Consider the following 21,725-nt stretch of genomic DNA (forward strand, 5'->3'; position numbering starts at 1 on the left):
CTGAGAGAGACTGAGGGACCTGAACCTTTTCACCCTGGAACAGAGGAGACTACGTGGGGACTTGATCCAATTCTTCAAAATCATGAAGGGCATTGACCACATCAAGCCAGAGGAGCTTTTCCAGATCAGCAGGGACACACGCATCCGGGACACAAATGGAAATTGGGCTTCAAGGCATTCAAAACGGAAAACAGGAGACACTTCTTCACACAGAGAGTTGTCACACTCTGGAACAAACTCTGCAGTGATGTGATAGAAGCTGAAAGTTTAGGAACATTTAAAAATAGTCTGGATAGGATCCTTGGATCACTTAGATATTAATAGACACCAAATGAGCACGATGGGTTGAATGGCCTCCTCTCATTTGTAAACGTTCTTATGAGGACAGGTTGCATTGCAGTACTCTAATAAAGCACAAATTCCACCTTCCTGTCCTGGCAGTGATGAGCAGAGAAATGGAGGAATTCCTAGGATGTGATTGTTTCATAGTATGTAAAGTAAATGCCATCTTGGTGGGCTAAGAAATCCAGGATTCTGAGTGAGAAAATAAAAGGTCTAGACGAGGGGTAGACTTTTTTGCCAGGGTCCAAATTTCTTGGTTAAGGTATAGTCAAGGTCCAGACTCCAGAGGGGGGGGGGGGGGAAATCACACCTCCAAAAAAAAAAGCCAAAGAACATTCCCCACAGTAAAAAAAAAAATATACATTTGAAGCCCCCCCCCACCCCCACCCCCATGTTGAAAGTTGTGAAGGACTGTGGAGATTTCTCACTGCATGTTGAGTCAGGTCATGATGCCGCCACACAGAAGCAGACCCATCTTAGTTACACTTTTGTAATTCAAATGGAGCAAATATATATAGCATTCACTTCTAGGCCTTAAAAGTCAGTTTACAGTACACCATTTTTTGAATACAGATTTAATCAAATGCATTTCTTCTGGTCACCAGTTACAATCAATTAGTCTCATTAAACCCTTCATCTTATTCTCCAAGCACATCTATGGCTCCACTCAGTCAGTAAGTTTACTTAACTGTACAGGATGACTTTCTTTGGACACTAAACGGAGGTACTTTCAATCCAGTGCTGTACAAGTGGATCCACATGCAAATACAGATAAGCCACTTAGGACTCATTATGTGGGTTATTGAAAGTAAAGTTCCACCCACATAAAACCAGTTAACTGGACTCTGCTCATGAAACAATGCCTAGAAAATAAACCACTGAACCCTTTAAAGGACAGTGCTGGACACAACACAAATCCCCTTTCCTAAAAGCACCCAATACAAGAAGCCTCTAAGTCAGTCAATACTACTCCCTCAACATCAGGGCCTTATAACCCCATTTTACATGACCCACCCTGCAAGTCTACAATCACCACAGGGGATGCTTTGATAAGAAGCCACCAAAATACAGGACTGGACCTCTAAGCTATACAAGCAGCTGTAGAAAATCTGAACTCATGAATAATGCCAGAAGTTACAATAAGTGGAGCATAGTGTTCCACCTGCATTAAGTGCACTGGACTCCCAGCTCATGCCATAAAGCCTTGGAAGGAAACCGCTGAACCCTTTTACAAGGGGATCACAATCATGTCAGGTCTGCCACAGTGTCTTGTGGTGCAGCCCAACAGTCCTCCAAAAGGACTGGGAACTGAATTGGCAATAAAGAGAGGAGACCCACAACCATTTTGAAGGTTTATTTCCCCCCCCCCCCATTGAAACAACCAGACACTGGAATTCCTCAGGGACCTGGGGAAGAGAAGGAGCAGATGAGCACTGTAGCCTGGGCAACAAAGCAGTCCAGTACAAGGAGATGAAGACCCTTACCTGCCAGCCATCCCATTAGACTGGGAACCGTTCATAGTCATAGTCAGCCTCCTTTCTCGCGAGCTCTTCTCGCTCATCTTCATCATGAAAGCTCTCCCACGACAACTCCTCACCTTTAAACAGTTCAGCTGCATAGTCCTCCGATGCCACGGAGTCATAAGCATCCCTGGAATCCACCTCTACCGCTGCCGGACTGTCGACTGCTGCAGACTCCTTTGGCCGAGGGGCCACTTGCCTTCGCTCTCCTTCAGTATGGGACCCCAATCCTGGAACGGCTTCTTCCCCAGACCTACGGTTTCCATCCGCAGAGGAAGGAATAGCACGGTGATGCTCCAAGGGCAGCAGGTGACTTGTCACTAGGCTCCTCCTCTGATCTGGTGGCAATAGACAAGTAGAAAGGACCCAGAAGTTACAGATCAAGACCCATTCAAAAATCAGACACTTGTGGAAACCAAGCCAAGGCAATACAATTGGAAGCATACAGAATCCTGCCACGCAAGAAGCTGAGCCAATTGCATGCTGGTATAGGGACGGCAGGTCCTGCAAGTTGCTTGGACAAAGAACAGGATTCAAAGACAAAGAGGCAGGACTCGTATACAAGGTATACCCACCTTCTGCCCGGTCAGCAGCACACCTGGAGTCACAGCACACGCACACAGCATGGTTTCCATACAGCTCCTCCCACCTGTTCACAAGAGGAGCGCGGTCTCTGACCTGTCACAGGTTGTGTTCCAGCAGCCTGCTGCTGACAAACAAGTACCTTTTAGCCTTTCTGTTGTAGGTGCAGGATTTGGTGCCTGGAGTCACATGTTCTGCCACCGTCATGGTGCAGTGCATGTACAGCTCAGTCATCCCATGCTAAAGAGGAGACGACATAGCATGAATGGTTCTGTCAATTCAGGAACAGGCTTCCTAGAAAAGTACATGGTAGGTGGAAGTCATGCAGTGGGTTAAGTAGTAGCAGTATGCATTACTTACCTTGGACAGGGTCTTCTGGAACAGGAAAGCATCAATGGTGAAGCGGAGAACATCCTTCCTCCTGTACGGCACAAACCTGGACTGGCACCCATCAGCCTTGCTGTCTACCAGGCACCTGTGGACAAGCAGAGACATTGGCATCTTGACCACAAGCCAGGGTTCTGAAAGCTGGTTAAGCCACCAAGATCGCCAACTTACCCAAAGTTGTCAATCACGGTGAACCTGGGTTTGGAGTGCTGATCCGGAGAGGCCGTGGCATAGCAGGACTGGATGAATAGCCGCTGCCCTGTCGTGGCCAAATAGCCTGTGGCCTGGAAGTACATGGCCTGGCCCAGGTAGTAGACGTTCTTTGGGGAGAGTCTCTGCCAGTGCTCTGTGGAGGCAGGGCAGGGTTATGCATCCATACAGACACACACAAGCAGACCTCAAAGTTGCAGATACTGTACCATTGGTGGTGACCAGGACGTAACCATGTCTGTTCTTCAGCTCTCTAAAGAAGGCAAATTTGTCCATGCCTGGAAGGGTGCTGCCATGCTGGGGGAATGTGGGCTTATAGCCAATCTTGTAGGAATAGTGGAACCTGCAAAGGCAGTACAGAGGAGCAGCTCAGGACAGAGGCAGACCCAAAGGGAGCATGGCTTAGAATGCAGTTCAGATCAGGTCAAATGCTTTGTAGGATTCTGGAAGGAAACGCATACCTGTTGTAGACTAGCATAATGGGCACGGTGAAGGACACACCCCGGATAACTGGGCCAGAGAACACTGGCGGAGAATAGCGCAGTGTGTTGGAGTACACCAGTTGGCCATTAACGATCTACAGGATAAGTTGGACAGCATGGAAGAGTGAGCCAGTATGAAGAGATGCAGAAACCTGCAAGGCTACACAGCTAGCCTGGGACTTGCTGTATGTAGCTCACCAGGTCAGAGATGCAGTACTCAGGATATTACCGTTGCCAACATGCAATCTAGGGACACCACAGGCCGACTTACCGATCGCTTGGTCCCACACTCGTTAAGCCCATAGGTGAAGTAGTAGAAGTGCTTTGAGGTCTGGCTGACAGCACAGCTCCCCAGCATGAGCTCTGAAGGCCTGCACCTGAAGCCATGGATGTCCTTCTGCACTGCCACATACAGCTTACTGTAGTCTCCCCACACCGCAACACCTCGGTTCTGGACTTTCTTGGGCTGCACGCCTTTCCGCAGGTTGGCGCCAGGAAACAGGATGCGTCTCAGATCATCAGGCATGGGCTCGCTGCCATTGGCCGGACGCAGTTTCTTGGCGTCTACCAGAGGAGCAGACGCCTGGATGAACATGGGGAGAACACGGTACTTTTTAGGCTCGGTATTGACAGCGGTTGTTCTTGCAGGCTCATTGTCGTAGTCTGGGCTGGCCAAGATCAGTGCGGGTAATAATGCTCCTACACAGAGCCAGAGCACAATGCGGAACAGCTTCATTTCACAGAACAAGCAACTGATAAAGCCTCTGAATAGAGAAGAGAGGAACAAAAACAACAACCAATAACCCAAACGCCTCTTCACTCAGCGCAGAAGCCCAGTTCACTCACAAACATTACTAACCCCGAAAGTAATAATAACCAGCGCGGTTCGCCTGCTTTATATAGGGATAGACATAAATAACAAGCAGCTGCTATTGCGATATCTCAATTAACATAATCATTGCACGGAATAATCTCTATTGGTATCAGCTGTTTGTACCGTGTGTTGAACTTATGGTTGCATATATTTATTTATTTATTGTGGTAAGTCATGGGGCTATGTCTGTAATGTCCTGTAGCCTACTGTTTAATTTCATATATGATTATGTGGCTAAACGTTTTAAAATTGCTATTTCATTTCAAAATTTCACAACAGGGAATTCACCTAATCAAGGCATAGTGGGAAACTAATCTGTTTTGACTTAATTAGGTAAAGGGCGATAATTGCTGAAACCCTGCGATTTACTTGGTGTGGTTGAAATGCCGCTCTTGAGCATCACTTGCAGCCGTCAACAAGCTGGGGCAGTGATTTTGTGTGTAGGATACTTTACTGCAATACGTGCTGCCGAATATAAAGCCTGTTTGATGAAATTTGAATCCGCATCGACAGGTTATAATAATAATAATAATAATAATAATAATAATAATAATAATAATACCAAATTACTCTGTATTCATGTGAATGTGTGTGTGTTACCTTGCGTTGGACTAGCGTCCCGTCCAGGGTTTCTGTTTTTGAAGCGATTATTGTTAATGTATGGATAATAGGCGAATAAAGACATATTAGAGAAAAATGAATTGTATGAAGCGGGATGGTCAAACTGTGAATTGAGCTTGTGTAATATTTCATTGTGTGTCAACTAGAAGAAGAGAAGGCGAGTTCTCAGCTGGTGGACAAAACGGTCTTCCCCGGTGTAGGTGTAGGTTACACACCACATCTGTACTGTGTATTAATTACACTCATAATAGCCTGTTCATGTGTTCACAGCAAACAGAAAAAAGGCAGAGAGTGAAAACTGGAGGAGGGCACGATTCACGCATATCCACTCTTGGTCGTGGCTCACCACCTGACGTGTCTTTAATTGTCTTGAATATAAGTAGAAGTTTTGAGAACAAAATAATGTAGCCTAGGCTACATGTCAGATAAAATATGATATGATCAGATACCTGAACACTGATGAAATATTACACAAGCTCAATTCACAGTTTGACCATCCCGCTTCATACAATTCATTTTTCTCTAATATGTCTTTATTCGCCTATTATCCATACATTAACAATAATCGCTTCAAAAACAGAAACCCTGGACGGGACGCTAGTCCAACGCAAGGTAACACACACACATTCACATGAATACAGAGTAATTTGGTATTATTATTATTATTATTATTATTATTATTATTATTATAACCTGTCGATGCGGATTCAAATTTCATCAAACAGGCTTTATATTCGGCAGCACGTATTGCAGTAAAGTATCCTACACACAAAATCACTGCCCCAGCTTGTTGACGGCTGCAAGTGATGCTCAAGAGCGGCATTTCAACCACACCAAGTAAATCGCAGGGTTTCAGCAATTATCGCCCTTTACCTAATTAAGTCAAAACAGATTAGTTTCCCACTATGCCTTGATTAGGTGAATTCCCTGTTGTGAAATTTTGAAATGAAATAGCAATTTTAAAACGTTTAGCCACATAATCATATATGAAATTAAACAGTAGGCTACAGGACATTACAGACATAGCCCCATGACTTACCACAATAAATAAATAAATATATGCAACCATAAGTTCAACACACGGTACAAACAGCTGATACCAATAGAGATTATTCCGTGCAATGATTATGTTAATTGAGATATCGCAATAGCAGCTGCTTGTTATTTATGTCTATCCCTATATAAAGCAGGCGAACCGCGCTGGTTATTATTACTTTCGGGGTTAGTAATGTTTGTGAGTGAACTGGGCTTCTGCGCTGAGTGAAGAGGCGTTTGGGTTATTGGTTGTTGTTTTTGTTCCTCTCTTCTCTATTCAGAGGCTTTATCAGTTGCTTGTTCTGTGAAATGAAGCTGTTCCGCATTGTGCTCTGGCTCTGTGTAGGAGCATTATTACCCGCACTGATCTTGGCCAGCCCAGACTACGACAATGAGCCTGCAAGAACAACCACCGTCAATACCGAGCCTAAAAAGTACCGTGTTCTCCCCATGTTCATCCAGGCGTCTGCTCCTCTGGTAGACGCCAAGAAACTGCGTCCGGCCAATGGCAGTGAGCCCATGCCTGATGATCTGAGACGCATCCTGTTTCCTGGCGCCAACCTGCGGAAAGGCGTGCAGCCCAAGAAAGTCCAGAACCGAGGTGTTGCGGTGTGGGGAGACTACAGTAAGCTGTATGTGGCAGTGCAGAAGGACATCCATGGCTTCAGGTGCAGGCCTTCAGAGCTCATGCTGGGGAGCTGTGCTGTCAGCCAGACCTCAAAGCACTTCTACTACTTCACCTATGGGCTTAACGAGTGTGGGACCAAGCGATCGGTAAGTCGGCCTGTGGTGTCCCTAGATTGCATGTTGGCAACGGTAATATCCTGAGTACTGCATCTCTGACCTGGTGAGCTACATACAGCAAGTCCCAGGCTAGCTGTGTAGCCTTGCAGGTTTCTGCATCTCTTCATACTGGCTCACTCTTCCATGCTGTCCAACTTATCCTGTAGATCGTTAATGGCCAACTGGTGTACTCCAACACACTGCGCTATTCTCCGCCAGTGTTCTCTGGCCCAGTTATCCGGGGTGTGTCCTTCACCGTGCCCATTATGCTAGTCTACAACAGGTATGCGTTTCCTTCCAGAATCCTACAAAGCATTTGACCTGATCTGAACTGCATTCTAAGCCATGCTCCCTTTGGGTCTGCCTCTGTCCTGAGCTGCTCCTCTGTACTGCCTTTGCAGGTTCCACTATTCCTACAAGATTGGCTATAAGCCCACATTCCCCCAGCATGGCAGCACCCTTCCAGGCATGGACAAATTTGCCTTCTTTAGAGAGCTGAAGAACAGACATGGTTACGTCCTGGTCACCACCAATGGTACAGTATCTGCAACTTTGAGGTCTGCTTGTGTGTGTCTGTATGGATGCATAACCCTGCCCTGCCTCCACAGAGCACTGGCAGAGACTCTCCCCAAAGAACGTCTACTACCTGGGCCAGGCCATGTACTTCCAGGCCACAGGCTATTTGGCCACGACAGGGCAGCGGCTATTCATCCAGTCCTGCTATGCCACGGCCTCTCCGGATCAGCACTCCAAACCCAGGTTCACCGTGATTGACAACTTTGGGTAAGTTGGCGATCTTGGTGGCTTAACCAGCTTTCAGAACCCTGGCTTGTGGTCAAGATGCCAATGTCTCTGCTTGTCCACAGGTGCCTGGTAGACAGCAAGGCTGATGGGTGCCAGTCCAGGTTTGTGCCGTACAGGAGGAAGGATGTTCTCCGCTTCACCATTGATGCTTTCCTGTTCCAGAAGACCCTGTCCAAGGTAAGTAATGCATACTGCTACTACTTAACCCACTGCATGACTTCCACCTACCATGTACTTTTCTAGGAAGCCTGTTCCTGAATTGACAGAACCATTCATGCTATGTCGTCTCCTCTTTAGCATGGGATGACTGAGCTGTACATGCACTGCACCATGACGGTGGCAGAACATGTGACTCCAGGCACCAAATCCTGCACCTACAACAGAACGGCTAAAAGGTACTTGTTTGTCAGCAGCAGGCTGCTGGAACACAACCTGTGACAGGTCAGAGACCGCGCTCCTCTTGTGAACAGGTGGGAGGAGCTGTATGGAAACCATGCTGTGTGCGTGTGCTGTGACTCCAGGTGTGCTGCTGACCGGGCAGAAGGTGGGTATACCTTGTATACGAGTCCTGCCTCTTTGTCTTTGATTCCTGTTCTTTGTCCAAGCAACTTGCAGGACCTGCCGTCCCTATACCAGCATGCAATTGGCTCAGCTTCTTGCGTGGCAGGATTCTGTATGCTTCCAATTGTATTGCCTTGGCTTGGTTTCCACAAGTGTCTGATTTTTGAATGGGTCTTGATCTGTAACTTCTGGGTCCTTTCTACTTGTCTATTGCCACCAGATCAGAGGAGGAGCCTAGTGACAAGTCACCTGCTGCCCTTGGAGCATCACCGTGCTATTCCTTCCTCTGCGGATGGAAACCGTAGGTCTGGGGAAGAAGCCGTTCCAGGATTGGGGTCCCATACTGAAGGAGAGCGAAGGCAAGTGGCCCCTCGGCCAAAGGAGTCTGCAGCAGTCGACAGTCCGGCAGCGGTAGAGGTGGATTCCAGGGATGCTTATGACTCCGTGGCATCGGAGGACTATGCAGCTGAACTGTTTAAAGGTGAGGAGTTGTCGTGGGAGAGCTTTCATGATGAAGATGAGTGAGAAGAGCTCGCGAGAAAGGAGGCTGACTATGACTATGAACGGTTCCCAGTCTAATGGGATGGCTGGCAGGTAAGGGTCTTCATCTCCTTGTACTGGACTGCTTTGTTGCCCAGGCTACAGTGCTCATCTGCTCCTTCTCTTCCCCAGGTCCCTGAGGAATTCCAGTGTCTGGTTGTTTCAATGAGGGGGGGAAATAAACCTTCAAAATGGTTGTGGGTCTCCTCTCTTTATTGCCAATTCAGTTCCCAGTCCTTTTGGAGGACTGTTGGGCTGCACCACAAGACACTGTGGCAGACCTGACATGATTATGATCCCCTTGTAAAAGGGTTCAGCGGTTTCCTTCCAAGGCTTTATGGCATGAGCTGGGAGTCCAGTGCACTTAATGCAGGTGGAACACTATGCTCCACTTATTGTAACTTCTGGCATTATTCATGAGTTCAGATTTTCTACAGCTGCTTGTATAGCTTAGAGGTCCAGTCCTGTATTTTGGTGGCTTCTTATCAAAGCATCCCCTGTGGTGATTGTAGACTTGCAGGGTGGGTCATGTAAAATGGGGTTATAAGGCCCTGATGTTGAGGGAGTAGTATTGACTGACTTAGAGGCTTCTTGTATTGGGTGCTTTTAGGAAAGGGGATTTGTGTTGTGTCCAGCACTGTCCTTCTATAAAAAATAAAACCAAATCGTGGTCACTCTAGATCCAATCAAGAACTGGGTTGCTGCAAACATGGTTTTGCGGTCTTCCTAATTCACCAGTTTAAGTTTCCCCCCCCCCCCCCCCACCCCATGCATAATTTGAAAAGGAACAAACAAATGTTAGATTCAAGCAGCTATTTTTCTGGACACATTTGTAAAGATATAACATGTATGCAGTGCTAAATGTAAAAAGATCAAGTGTATCAAGCCTTTCTTTTATGGAATGAAGCATTTTTCCCATGTGTGTATCTTCACTAAAGCTTGGATGAATTAACAGCCTAAAATCAGTTTTGTAAACCACCTTTTTAAAATTGATCACAGTGCATTTTTCAAAATGTAGAGGGAGCATTTAAATAGTTAAATCTAAATATTTATAAAATGTGTGAATTTGAAATCTGTACAAAAGGAGCATTTACATTTGGATCCTCACAATTACTACCCCCATGATGCTTCTGGTAGGCACAAGTTCCCCACTTTCCTTTTGAGTAAACTAATTGACCCTTTCCACACAACCCTATATTCTGGTCGTGTAAGGCTGGTCACATAAATACATTGATCTTCATCCTGGGCTTGACAGGCTTGGACTTTACTCCATCTCTACCACTTTGGGGCAAAGGTTGAAAAGGAGTGGGATCTGGAAAGTATGAACTTATTACAGCTGGTTTGGGGAATATTTTAAACTGTTTCAGGCCTGCTCTGTCACACTTATTAAAAGTATTAGTTGCATCACAATAAGTTTTGTTTACACACTATGACCATATTAATGGTTAATGGCTGCAGTAAACCTGTTATTTCATACAATCTACATCTCTATGTATCTTGTGTCATGAGCTGTACTCCAGCTTTTAAACTAAGTAGTGATGTTCCCCCAAGTGTTTCCTTTACTGCAGTGTGTGGCATACCCAGTTTACATAATTTGTTTTGCATTTCCTATCCCCACCAATTCTTTCACTCACATCCTTCTGGGCTGGTGTGCATGCCTTTTAACACTTCAGCTGTCTGAATGTCTACACAGGTAGACAATTGATGACCTGTATTGGGCAGTGTGCTGTGGACAGTCCTGGCCTGGCTCTTATCCTCTTACAGCAACTGTTCTACTCAAGCAGAGCATTATTTAATTGGATATCAGAAAATATGACAATTTAAGAGAAGGGAACCTGATGTATTGCTTCTGAAATTGTATGTACATTTTACGTTACGTTTTCTCACAGATCCTGAAGTGTGTCCACATCCTTTATCCTTAGTTTGTCTGCTCAGGAGGGGATTCAGTTTTACTGGACTCAGAGCAGTGTTTTCTTAAGGTGTCTTAGCTGTCAAGGTTCAGGTCATGGATCCTGTCACTGTTCCTAAAGGAAAGGGTTGTGCTGTGCTCAGAGACCTTCCCACTAAATTATGTAATTGTGTCTGAAGCTTTGAGCATCTTGTCTTGTAGAGTCCCTAATTTTATATTAATTATATTGTTATTTAGTAGTAGTAGTAGTCTTAAGACAGAAGATCAGTCTTTGTCAACTCTAAATAGAAAATTAGTCACTGAAGACTTAAGCTGTTGAGCACAGACCTTCTAGACTTTCTAGTGGAGCTGCTTGTTAATGCAGCTTATTCTTTTTAAATATATTTTATTCATAATTCTATGTGATTAACTATGTAACTACAATAAAGTAATTTTTCTGTGACAATCCATTAATTAGTTATTGATTTTCACAGCCTTAAATGCAATGTTATTGATTTTATGTATTTCTATTAAATCAAAAATAGACCTTTGATTCGAAACAAAGGTTGTAAAAGTATGCCAGACCATTTTAGAATAAATCATATCTAGTTTGATGTTTCTGTGACAATCCATGAATTAGTTATTGATTTTTATGGCTTTAAACGGCTATTGGTGAATGTCTGTCAAATTTCGGAATGTTTGAATATAAAACCAATTTTACATCCATTCCTGACTGTAAGTAGCGGACCCTGCCCTGTAATGTGTCTCTCAGTATCGTGCTGATCTGCATGTTTGACTGACAGTGGGGCTATAGATATTTTATTAGTCAAATCATATGTGGGGTTTGTAGCAGATTTCACCACCTTATTGCTACACCTGGGATCTGTCGCAGTTTAATGAGTCAGCTGGCTAATTTCAGAGCATTAACTCCAAAAGTGGCAAGAGTGGGATTACAGATCTTGGAAAATTGAATAATGTGGTGACATTATGGCAGCTACCTTAAACTTACAGTACTGCCAGAAACACTCTCTGATCTCTATGAAGTGTCGGGTATGGTCACATTATTCCAAACAACCAATCTGACCTGACAGCCTGAGGGAAGAGAAAGTGTCAGATGACCGGAGGGCAGGTCAGCAGGGTCTGAGTCACAGTGTCTTCGTGAACCCCAGTCACCAGAGCACAGGCAGTGTTAGTACAGAGAGCTCAGAGTGACCTCCGTCCTCATCCCAAAAACTGTGCCTGACACCTGTCGGCTGTGATTCCCTATCCTGTCATTTTGAACATTTCGGACAGTGTGGCACAGAACTGTTTGGGTATGGTGTCAGTAATACTGTAGTACTGAATAAAGCCAGTACTTTACGAAGGGGAGGATAGACACAACATACTGTGGCGCCAGGGGCAGTTCTAAGTGGGAGCCAGCGCCCCCGTGAGGGCAAGCTTGGCCCCCCCTCTGGGCCCCCTAATTGGCACTGCAGACAAAATACCATCATCACAACTCCCCACACTATCACCACGGACAAAACACAGTCAGCACCCCCTCCAAACCACCCCCACTAGCATAGCGGACAAAACCCCCTCCTACTCCAGCATCGCAGAGAAATTGATGGTCCTCCTAATATTACAACTGTCTCCAGCCAGGCCCCCCCAGCTGAAATGGTCTAGAACCACCACTGTGTGTCGCTGAACCTCTTGTGCAGCTAGGTGACTTGAGGGCAGCTGGGATTGAAGGAGCCCAGTCTTACTTCCTCACCCTCCCTAAGTGTAGAGGCGGGGCATGTGGTAATGAGCAGAGGTGCATTAGAACAATTGGCGATTACAAGACATAGGGAGGAAAAATCCAAAATAATTGGCGATTCCACATTTAAAAAAACATAAAAGAAAGAATGTAAAGTTTACAAACGAGAGGAGGCCTTTTGACCCATGGTGCCCATTTGGTGTCCATTAATAACTAAGTGATCCAAGGATCCTATCCAGTCTGTTTTTGAATGTTCCCAAATTTTGAGTTTCTACCACATCGCTGGGGAGTTTGTTCAGATTGTGACGACTCTCTGTGTGAAGAAGTGTCTCCTGTTTTCCATTTTGAATGTCTTGAAGCCCAATTTCCATTTGTGTCCCCATGTGCGTGTGTCTCTGCTGATAAGGAAAAGCTCCTCTGGTTTGATGTGGTTGATGCCTTTCATAATTTTGAAGACTTGAATCAAGTCCCCACATAGTCTCCACTGTAGTAAATTGTTTAAGCATCATAGAAAGGCTGGAACTGAGTCAGCTTTACATTTAACTATGTTCTGCAGCTGTGGTTTCTTGTTCTCATGCCAATAGTTTTCTTTAAACTCATGATGATGAAAACCTACTACTTTAAGATGACTATTATAGCGCACTTATACTACAGGAACAGGACTATATTATGAGGTGCCATTAGGGACGTAATTCACCCCGTGGTACATACACTATACTGAGACGCATATACTACATACTGAAATGCATACACTATATACTGAGAAGCACAAACATTACATACTGAAATGCATACAATATATACTGAGATGCATACACAACATACTGAGAGGTATACATTATATACTGAAATGCATACACTACATACTAATATGTATACAGTGGGATACTTCCATATACAGTGAGATTTCACATCTGTTTACACTGAGATTTGACTTCCGCATACAGTGCCCCGCTCAGGTCCACCCATTAGCACAGCAGTGATAGCAACGCCCACACCGGAGAAAACCCTGTCAGCCAAACCCCCCCACCACAACCAGCTCTCATCGGAGAAAACTCTGTCAGCAGCTCCTGCGCATCTCAGTATGTAGTGTTTGCATCTCACTATATAGTGTATGCATCTCAGTATAGTGTATGTACCACGGGATGAATTATGTCCCTAATGGCGCCTCATACTATATTACTGCAGTTTTACTATGTTAGAGCAGCTCTGCCCTCACACAGCAGGCTCACTGTGGAGAGCTGGGACAGACTGGGTGGCAGAAATATAGGAACTGATTCTGACCCAGTACAGCTTTTACATCTGCTTTTTTTAATGACTTGAAGAAACTGAGTGATCTGTTGCCAGTGTCTTGTAATCTTCCTTCTACTTAGGACTTTCAGATCCTTTAATATAGAATGGGGGCTCTCCTGCTGCTGACCAGGCTGAGTGTGCAGTGCGTGTAAAGGAAGGCTGAAGGAATGCACCAAGCTGTCAGTGTCTACTACCTGAGCACATCAGACACCGTGGACTGACCACCCACTCTCCATGTTCAAAGTGTACCTGAGGCGGGTAAACGGATGTTATCTACTGAAAATCATTACTTTTGTATTTCACCACAGTATGAAGTAATGTATTGGGTTCACAGTCCTCGACAACCCACAGATGGCTGAGCCTTTTATATCTGCCTGCAGTGTGATGAAGACTAAGGGATAATCACTGTACCCTGTCGAATGCTATATGAGATTGAACATACTGCTCTGTGTGTGTTTCTGTCTGGATTTTTGAATGGAGTAATGCCATTTTCAATACCACAGCCGTGGCTTTCTTAATTTTGAGTCTGAAAGTGAGCAGGATTGTGGGAAACACACTTTTCCATGTTTTGTTTTGTCCAAGGGTACTTTTTCTTTGTTTGTTCTTTTATAACAGAATGAATTATAAAAAAACAGAATTATCATCCAGAGAAATAGGAAGTACAAATACAATGTCAGCTTAAGCACCACAACACAGAACAGCAACACAGCACAGGAAACCAAAAGAGTGGGAGACGTCATGTAACATATAACTGAATCTAATCTCCACTTGGACTGTTTAGCAGGAGATGTTGTGGAAATGCACCTCTGATTTGACATTATCAGTTCTGATCTAATAAGACAATGGTTGAAGTGTTTAGAGATACTATTTAGATATAGCATTGACTGTGCATTGCGGATATTGTACAGCCCTGGAAGGGAGGGGGCAGCTGCACTTGACAGAAGTGAAAGTGAACACTGGCACTGGTAAGAGCTGCTGAACATTTTCATTGCCTCTTTAAGTTGTGAGATCGATGGTGAGAGGGGATAAGGAGCCAGAGCTGGTGATCACAGTGACTAGGTTTGAAGGCAGAGAGGTGGTGGGTGGTAGAGTCCAGAGGCACAGTGTGAATGGGGGAGTTCTCCGGAGGCCCCAGTAATGGAGGTGTTGTAGTCCTGATGTTTGTAGGCAGCAGGTCTCTGCAGAGCGAGTCCCACTGGGAATACAGTTGAACTTGTTCAGTTAATGGAATAATTACTCCAGTTGATTAATTAAAGAGCTCAGATGGATGAAAAGCTAGATGTGTTCTGACCCTCCTGGACCAGATTTGAAGAGCAGTTGTTTTTATTTTTACTGTCTGACTGTGATTTCTCTCTCTCTGACACAGACGATCCCTAATCAGGTTCCAGCTTAGCCATCCTGCTGCTAACTCTAGGATCTACGAGCCTTTCTGTGCCATTCAGGGAATTATGACACAGGGCTCATTGTCACAGGGTCTCCATCAATTTGTTGTCTGAAATGGTCAACAGTCTTCCCTGTGTATTGATATGAAGTACGTGTGTCCAGTGATGGAGTCTGATCCAGTAGAGTGGCTGTGTGTGACTGCACTGCTGCTCCTCCAGGCCTCTGTGTACAGATCAGGTACAGCACCGACTACTGCTCTCACCCCAGCACAACACACAGAAACGCACTCACACACTTATGGTTATGCTACATAATGTACATTCTTTACTGATGTGTAATCTGCCAAGAAATAACAACAACAATAATAATAATAATAATAATAATAATAATAATAATAATAATAATAATAATTTGTTTCTGCAGGTTTTCATGTGAAATCCTAAGTCCTTTTTATGAGGTGACCTTCTGACAGCTGTTCTACAAAAAAAATCTTACAGGGGGGCATGCCCCCGGACCCACTTAGAACAATTGGTGCCCCTGCTGCAAACACAGACTCCTGTAGGAAACACAGCTCTGATGCCACTTTCTTGTTTTTCAGAAATTGAGAAGATGTGGACAAAGCAAGGTGAGCAACTGTTCAGTGACAGCAGTGTGTGTTCAGGGCTTGGGTTGTTAGTGTACTGAATTTAGTGTGGAGTGATTGATAAGGACCCACTCTTAATCAGTAGGATGTCCCTATGCTTGGCCAGATGCATCACATCTCTCGAGCTACACAGCTGCTACTGAGTCCACTTCAACACTCTTTATCTTAAATCCTACAGTAATGGGCCTGTAACACAAGACCTGTGACGATCTCCTCTAGATCTCTAACATCCTGTCCTTGTTCCTTTTTTTAGAGTTAAAGAGGGTGCGCAGGCATGCAGGTGAGGCTTCAGTTTCCAAACACAAGTCTTTAGTGTTCACAGCTACACCACAGGTTTGTATGAGACACTGGAACACCTGCTGTAAAACACTGCTAATGATGACAGGGTACCTGTACGATTCCCTCAGGTGAGTTCATTCAAACCAGCTAGTCATACTTTCATTACTCTCCTAGTTGAGACACAGTGACAGGCGATGGCTATGGTATGAACACCTCACTGTGTGTCCGTTAATATAAACTGACAGAGTGGACTGACTGATCTCTTCAAAAACAGTCTCTCAGATTGTATTGGATTGTGAACAAGAGCTGCATTCTTTCTAAATGAAGCCATTACAGCTCTTTCAGCTATTATCCATGAGGGTCAGTGGCTCTGAGGAATCCCAGCTGACCTGAGCCCAGTGCACAGCAGCACCATCAGAAATATTCACTCAGTCCAGCAGCACAGTTTCCTATGTGCCCAGTGTCCACACCTGGAGAGGAACTCCATACAACACAGACTGTGGCTCTTCTGTTTGACAGCAGTTCAAATAATATGAAATGTAAATAAGAGAGTGTGTAAACTCTTTGCTCTCCTCTTTTCTTCATGGTGACTGTCTTCTTCATGTTTCTCTCCTCTCTGCTCCACAGTGGATGTAATTCTGGACCCCAATACAGCTCATCCTTATCTCATCCTGTCTGAGGGTGGGAAACAAGTCAGACATGGAGACAAACGAAGGGCTCTTCCTGACAATCCACAGAGATTCAATTATGTTGTCAGTGTCCTGGGAAAGGAGGGTTTCAGTTCAGGGAGACACTACTGGGAGGTTGAGGTGAGGAAGAAGACTGACTGGACTTTAGGAGTTGCTAGAGAGTCCATCAACAGGAAGGGGAAGATAACATATACTCCTAATAATGGTTACTGGACTGTGTGGCTGAGGAATGGGAATGAGTATGAGGCTCTTGCTGGCCCCCCTGTCCTCCTCCCCCTGAGCCTGAAGCCCCGGAAGGTGGGGGTGTTTGTGGATTATGAGGGGGGGCAGGTCTCCTTTTACAATGTGGAGGCCAGGTCTCATATCTACACTTTCACTTACACCTTCACTGAGAAACTCGATCCATTCTTCAGCCCCTGTACCAATGATGGAGGTGCAAATGCAGCACCATTGATCATCTCTCCTGTCCGTCACACAGACAGAATGAGGAGGGTTATCTGGTGGAGGGGTAACAGGAGCAGTAGCCAGTGAGAGTAATAACAGTGATCTTTAGATCAGTGCTTTCCAGCCACAGTGAGAGTTTTTCAGAATGTAAGTGTTGTCAGTTACTGGCTGTCCAGACACGGGTAGCTCAGAGCTGAGGTGTTTCTGCTCCTCCAACAGTTGCCTTCTCCTGAGCACTGCTGACTGGACTGTGCAATCAGGATTCTCACTTAGTTCATTATATATATTGAGATTATATATTAAATGTCTATGACATTTCATCACCAGGTACATTACATCACCAATTTGCATATTCACAAATTATATACTGACTGACTGACTGACTGGATTTAATAAAAGTCTGTTTTGGAATCGTAAGACATTAACAAATATTCAATCTTAATTGAAGGAGACTGTCCATATTTAATTTGTAATGTAATATGTACATTGGTGATGAATATGCATATTGGTGATAAACTGTCACTGGTGATGATCAGTGCATAATGAAAAGATGGGATCCAATTAAGACACAGTTTCTATGATCTTGTATAGATATGTCAAACTTGTAGTAAATGGTTTAAGCATCATCAGGGAAGGCTGGAATTTGAATCTGCTTTATTTTGAACTGAGCTCTGTATCTGTGGTTTCTTGTGCTCATGCTAATAGTTTTTTTAACCTCTTGATGATGAAAATTACTATTTTAGTACACTTTTTCAACAGCCCACTACTGGAACAGGACTATATTACTGCAGTTTTATTGGTTTTGTGCATTTATGAGTACTGTATAATAATGTCACCCCTATTGTGTCATGGCTATAACCCTCTGAAGTTGCTGCAGTGGGAGTGGTGCAGTTACAATCAGCATGGCTCAGCACTGCAGATGGCATTATTGGTTATAGAGACATTATGCAAGGGGGCTCCTCCTGGATTGGCTGAGTGTCTCTTCGTGTTCTCTGCTGTGTCCTGTATTTGTGTGACTTAATGTATTTCATCCATAATTTCTTCACTGAATAAAAGTTATATAGCAATTGGTTTTTGAAGCGTTTCATCCGATGCAAAAACAACACAACTGTTTATTTGGTGTAGTATTTTACATTTCATGAATAAAAACAATTCAATTTTTTAATACTTATGATTAAAATCTTTAAAAATCAATTCTTAAAATCACTTAAAATTTTTAAAATCTGTGATTTTAACAAAAAACAAAACAATTAACTTCAAAATAAACGTGCCCAAAACAACAAAACAAACGTGATTAAAGCAAAAACTGCTCACCAACATAAAAGTCAAATACATTGAAAATAACTGAAAATGCATTGGACAAAATAAAGAAACAATTAAAAAGGTAAAAAATAAAAAACAAACAAAAAAGGTCCAATGCATTTAAAATTAAATCCAAAACGGTCAATGTATTTGACAAAAGAATATAACAAAACTAAACCAAAAAAACCCTAAACAATTAGTGGTTTAAAAGCAACTAAATCTTTAAAAACAATTAAGATTCCTTTTTAAAATCGTTTTAAAAACAATCATCCATAAAATCTTTAAAAGATCTTGGACTCGGGCTCCAGCAGGGGGAACTGACCGTCCCCGGAGGTGGGTCCCATCATGGGATCCTGAGCTCCCCCAGATCTTGTATGTGCCAGTTCTTATAGGCTTCCTCCTTGCCCCTCTGATGGACCTCCAGATTGACGTAGTCCCTTACGAACACCATGCCCCTCCGCACGATGACGATCGGGTCCAGCTCCTGCTTGTTGAATAGACAGATGTTCCGTCCCTCCCACAGGGCCTGCTTCACTGCGCAGACGACACGCCACCAGCACCTCAGGGTGGAAGATGTTAATCCCCTGGCAGGACCGTATAAGATCTGCTGGGCGGTCGCCCGCGCAGGAACGGCAAACCTGTGGAGGAACGGAGAAAACAGGAGCCAGACCCTGTAGGCGGAGGGGCACTCTCTAAAGATGTGAGCCTCCGTCTCCTTCCCCAGGCAACCCTTATAGGGGCAGGTGTCCTAAGGAGCTATGCCCCTTCTGTGCATGAACACTCGGGTGGGGAGACACCGACTCACAGCCATCCAGGAGACCTCTTTCTGCGTATTCGTGAGGCAAACGTGCGTAGCGTTAGCCCAGATAAACCGGCAGGTTTCGGGAGGGAAATCTTCTATCCGGCTGGTCTCCTGGGTAGATCTCATCTGGCTACAGATGGTCTTATAATCCCAGGAGGCCAGATAAAAAGACAAAGGCAAAACAAAATCCATGGAAGTTTCCAAGAAACTACTAAAACAAAAAAAGAGATCTTAAGTGAAAAGCCCCAACAAGATATTATGATAATGAGTCTTTCATAGCTGTTGAGGAAGACATAATTTAAATGGATTTTTTAGTTGTATTCATGTGTTTACATGTCCAAATCTAGTTTTGAAGTGAATTAAAAGTGATATGTAGCACCTGGAAGGCCTACCGATGTCACTTATGGAACATTATAAAAGTAAACATTCATTCTTTCAATTTAATTTGGCTAAACAGACTCTTTTTAAAGGTTGTCAATCAATCAAGCAGGCAGGTTTTAACCTTTAAGAGGTACCAGTTTTGAGCCTATCACATGGAGGAGGGAGGATTCGATCGATGGTGCTTTAATTGTGAACATCTTGAACTGCAAGTTGTTTCAGAAACTAGTTCTGGAGCCTCAGATCCAAGATGGGGCTGCACCAGGAAATGACTGGAATAGAACCCTTTGCACATTAGGAGAAGGTGTATTGTGGATAGTGTGCTTCTCAAGTAGTGCTGATGCAAGTCAACCAGGGGGTGAGGTCGAGGAAAGCATTCACAATGTGGAGTATGGTGTGTACATACAGTTAGGTCCATAAATATTTGGACATCCTTTTGGCTCTGTATGCCACCACAATGTATTTGATAGGAAACAATCAAGATGTCTTTAATCAAGATTAAAGTCTACACTTCCACAATTCCATTGTGGTGGCGTACAAAGACTAAATTATGACAATTGTACATAACTGTAAATGGAAATAATCCTCATTTAAATGCATGACACTCTTGTACTGACACATCTAAATCTGAAAAAATGTCAAGGGGGTGTATATATTGTGAACAAGTCTTCATTTGTACTTCATTTGAGTTCAAATCACAACTTAAGCTTCAGGAACATTTTATAGTTTCTCCTATTTAGTGCCAAACTGTGTGTATGATCCCGATAATTATAATTTAAATAAATAAATTAGATTTTAAGTGATGTATACCCTGTTTAAATCAGCTATCACTAAGTCAGGATTCTATCCAGTAATGTTTTTTTAAAGAATGGCAGAACTTTGCTATAGGCAGAAAACGCATTTTATGAAGCCTACTGTTGGATTATATTCTGATTCTCTCAACAGTTTTGATAAAAACAGTAGGTTATTGATATGGTCTAGCTGTGCAATTGGTTTGGAAGGACATTATGAAGGCTAATAAAACACTCAGTAAATTACCTGTTATGATTTAAAGCAGTTAACTGTGATAATAGTTTGGTACTGGGTTCTTTACACTGTTGTTATATTAAGATGTATGAAGTACATCTCAATAGCTGGATTAGTTATTAAAAGCCCATCTACTACCCCAGCAGAATGATAATAAAGAGGCACAGTAACACTGTTGCCAGACGGTGGGATTTTTAAGAGCCATGGGGGAAATTTGTATGGGGGGAAAACATGGGGGAATTTTAGTGGATTCCCCACCCCCACCAGGACCCCACTTCACCAGCACTAACCCCCCCGCCCATCAGACCTCACTTCACCATCACTTATATTTGAGGGGTGATATGTGATGCACAGTTAGCAAGTTCCAGACTGCTGTCCTTAATGTGACTGATATTGCACAAGAGATAATGGCTGAGGGTTGTCTTTATGCCTCAATTACACTGGCTTTAAGCGTCCATGCCAGGCTGGACGCTTCCCTGAGCTTTTTGATAAACCAGGCCATTGTGAAGTCCATCCCCTGTTGTGGGAGGAGGCAGAGAAATTGTGGGTTTGGACAGTTTGGTTTGTTTTTCATTTTAAAAACAAAAACAGAGAACAACACTACGAGCAATACAGCCTGACGTGTCTATTTTATTCTTTGTGTTTTACATGATTGTAAACAGCATAATAAATACACGTTTCTGTTAAGAGATATTAGGAAGTGCTACACGTGTAGAGACAACATTATATTCAGACAAAACTTTTCCATGTGCAACAATAACGATACATATTTGCTATTTATTACTAGTCTTTAAACTGCACAACTTGACTCCCTTAACTTATTACTGTTACTTTTTGCAGTATTATTTAAAATTTACTTAGCAGACCATAACCAGGGCAAGTTACACTTGAAACTAAATACACACGTTTCATGATTTATCATACAGTCACAGCAGCAACAATATAGTATATAATTTAACTAAAGTGTGCACGTTTCAGTCATGGAATTTATGGACTTATGGATGCATTTATTAAACCAATCCTTAATGTTTTAGAGGGAAACCAGATCTGCTGTATTTATGTATTCATTAATTTAACGTGTAAATGGGCACACGTTAACTGAATCGTGTTTGCCTTCATACT

The 21,725-nt window shown here is 43.6% G+C and overlaps 3 protein-coding genes across 3 annotated transcripts; 2 read left to right on the forward strand and 1 right to left on the reverse strand.

Annotated features, from left to right (window-relative positions):
* Window positions 1-1,681: 1,681 nt before the first annotated feature.
* LOC136767802 (zona pellucida sperm-binding protein 3) lies at window positions 1,682-4,381 on the reverse strand. Its single transcript, XM_066721811.1, has 9 exons — window positions 3,795-4,381; window positions 3,503-3,618; window positions 3,251-3,384; window positions 3,003-3,177; window positions 2,805-2,919; window positions 2,587-2,684; window positions 2,438-2,511; window positions 1,827-2,200; window positions 1,682-1,748 (listed from the first exon to the last, which is right to left on the reverse strand). The coding sequence occupies exons 1-8, from the start codon at window positions 4,257-4,259 to the stop codon at window positions 1,842-1,844; spliced, it is 1,536 nt and encodes a 511-aa protein (XP_066577908.1). The 5' UTR covers window positions 4,260-4,381; the 3' UTR covers window positions 1,682-1,748; window positions 1,827-1,841.
* Window positions 4,382-6,241: 1,860 nt separating this feature from the next.
* Window positions 6,242-8,938, forward strand: LOC136767815 (zona pellucida sperm-binding protein 3-like). The gene is made up of 9 exons (XM_066721827.1): window positions 6,242-6,827; window positions 7,004-7,119; window positions 7,238-7,371; window positions 7,445-7,619; window positions 7,703-7,817; window positions 7,938-8,035; window positions 8,111-8,184; window positions 8,422-8,795; window positions 8,874-8,938. Exons 1-8 carry the CDS (start codon window positions 6,363-6,365, stop codon window positions 8,724-8,726), a joined length of 1,482 nt encoding a protein of 493 aa, XP_066577924.1. The 5' UTR covers window positions 6,242-6,362; the 3' UTR covers window positions 8,727-8,795; window positions 8,874-8,938.
* A 5,802-nt stretch (window positions 8,939-14,740) lies between these two features.
* Window positions 14,741-18,133, forward strand: LOC136767919 (erythroid membrane-associated protein). Its single transcript, XM_066722001.1, has 4 exons — window positions 14,741-15,277; window positions 15,639-15,665; window positions 15,937-15,963; window positions 16,590-18,133. The coding sequence occupies exons 1-4, from the start codon at window positions 15,184-15,186 to the stop codon at window positions 17,180-17,182; spliced, it is 741 nt and encodes a 246-aa protein (XP_066578098.1). The 5' UTR covers window positions 14,741-15,183; the 3' UTR covers window positions 17,183-18,133.
* The last annotated feature ends 3,592 nt before the right edge of the window (window positions 18,134-21,725 follow it).

The sequence above is a fragment of the Amia ocellicauda genome, chromosome 14 (genome assembly GCF_036373705.1).
Source record: "Amia ocellicauda isolate fAmiCal2 chromosome 14, fAmiCal2.hap1, whole genome shotgun sequence".
Classification (NCBI taxonomy): Eukaryota; Metazoa; Chordata; class Actinopteri; order Amiiformes; family Amiidae; genus Amia; species Amia ocellicauda.

What these genes read in the sequence shown, in the direction of transcription:
- LOC136767919 (XM_066722001.1), top strand. Translation starts at nt 15,184, where the DNA reads ATGAAGTACGTGTGTCCAGTGATGGAGTCTGATCCAGTAGAGTGGCTG. An exon ending in GGCCTCTGTGTACAGATCAG is followed by an intron (nt 15,278 to 15,638) that starts GTACAGCACCGA and finishes CTTGTTTTTCAG; the next exon opens with AAATTGAGAAGATGTGGACA. An exon ending in GAAGATGTGGACAAAGCAAG is followed by an intron (nt 15,666 to 15,936) that starts GTGAGCAACTGT and finishes TCCTTTTTTTAG; the next exon opens with AGTTAAAGAGGGTGCGCAGG.
- LOC136767802 (XM_066721811.1), bottom strand. Translation starts at nt 4,259, where the DNA reads ATGAAGCTGTTCCGCATTGTGCTCTGGCTCTGTGTAGGAGCATTATTA. An exon ending in ACCGTGATTGACAACTTTGG is followed by an intron (nt 2,920 to 3,002) that starts GTAAGTTGGCGA and finishes GCTTGTCCACAG; the next exon opens with GTGCCTGGTAGACAGCAAGG. An exon ending in TCCAGAAGACCCTGTCCAAG is followed by an intron (nt 2,685 to 2,804) that starts GTAAGTAATGCA and finishes TCTCCTCTTTAG; the next exon opens with CATGGGATGACTGAGCTGTA.
- LOC136767815 (XM_066721827.1), top strand. Translation starts at nt 6,363, where the DNA reads ATGAAGCTGTTCCGCATTGTGCTCTGGCTCTGTGTAGGAGCATTATTA. An exon ending in AGTGTGGGACCAAGCGATCG is followed by an intron (nt 6,828 to 7,003) that starts GTAAGTCGGCCT and finishes CTTATCCTGTAG; the next exon opens with ATCGTTAATGGCCAACTGGT. An exon ending in CGTCCTGGTCACCACCAATG is followed by an intron (nt 7,372 to 7,444) that starts GTACAGTATCTG and finishes CTGCCTCCACAG; the next exon opens with AGCACTGGCAGAGACTCTCC.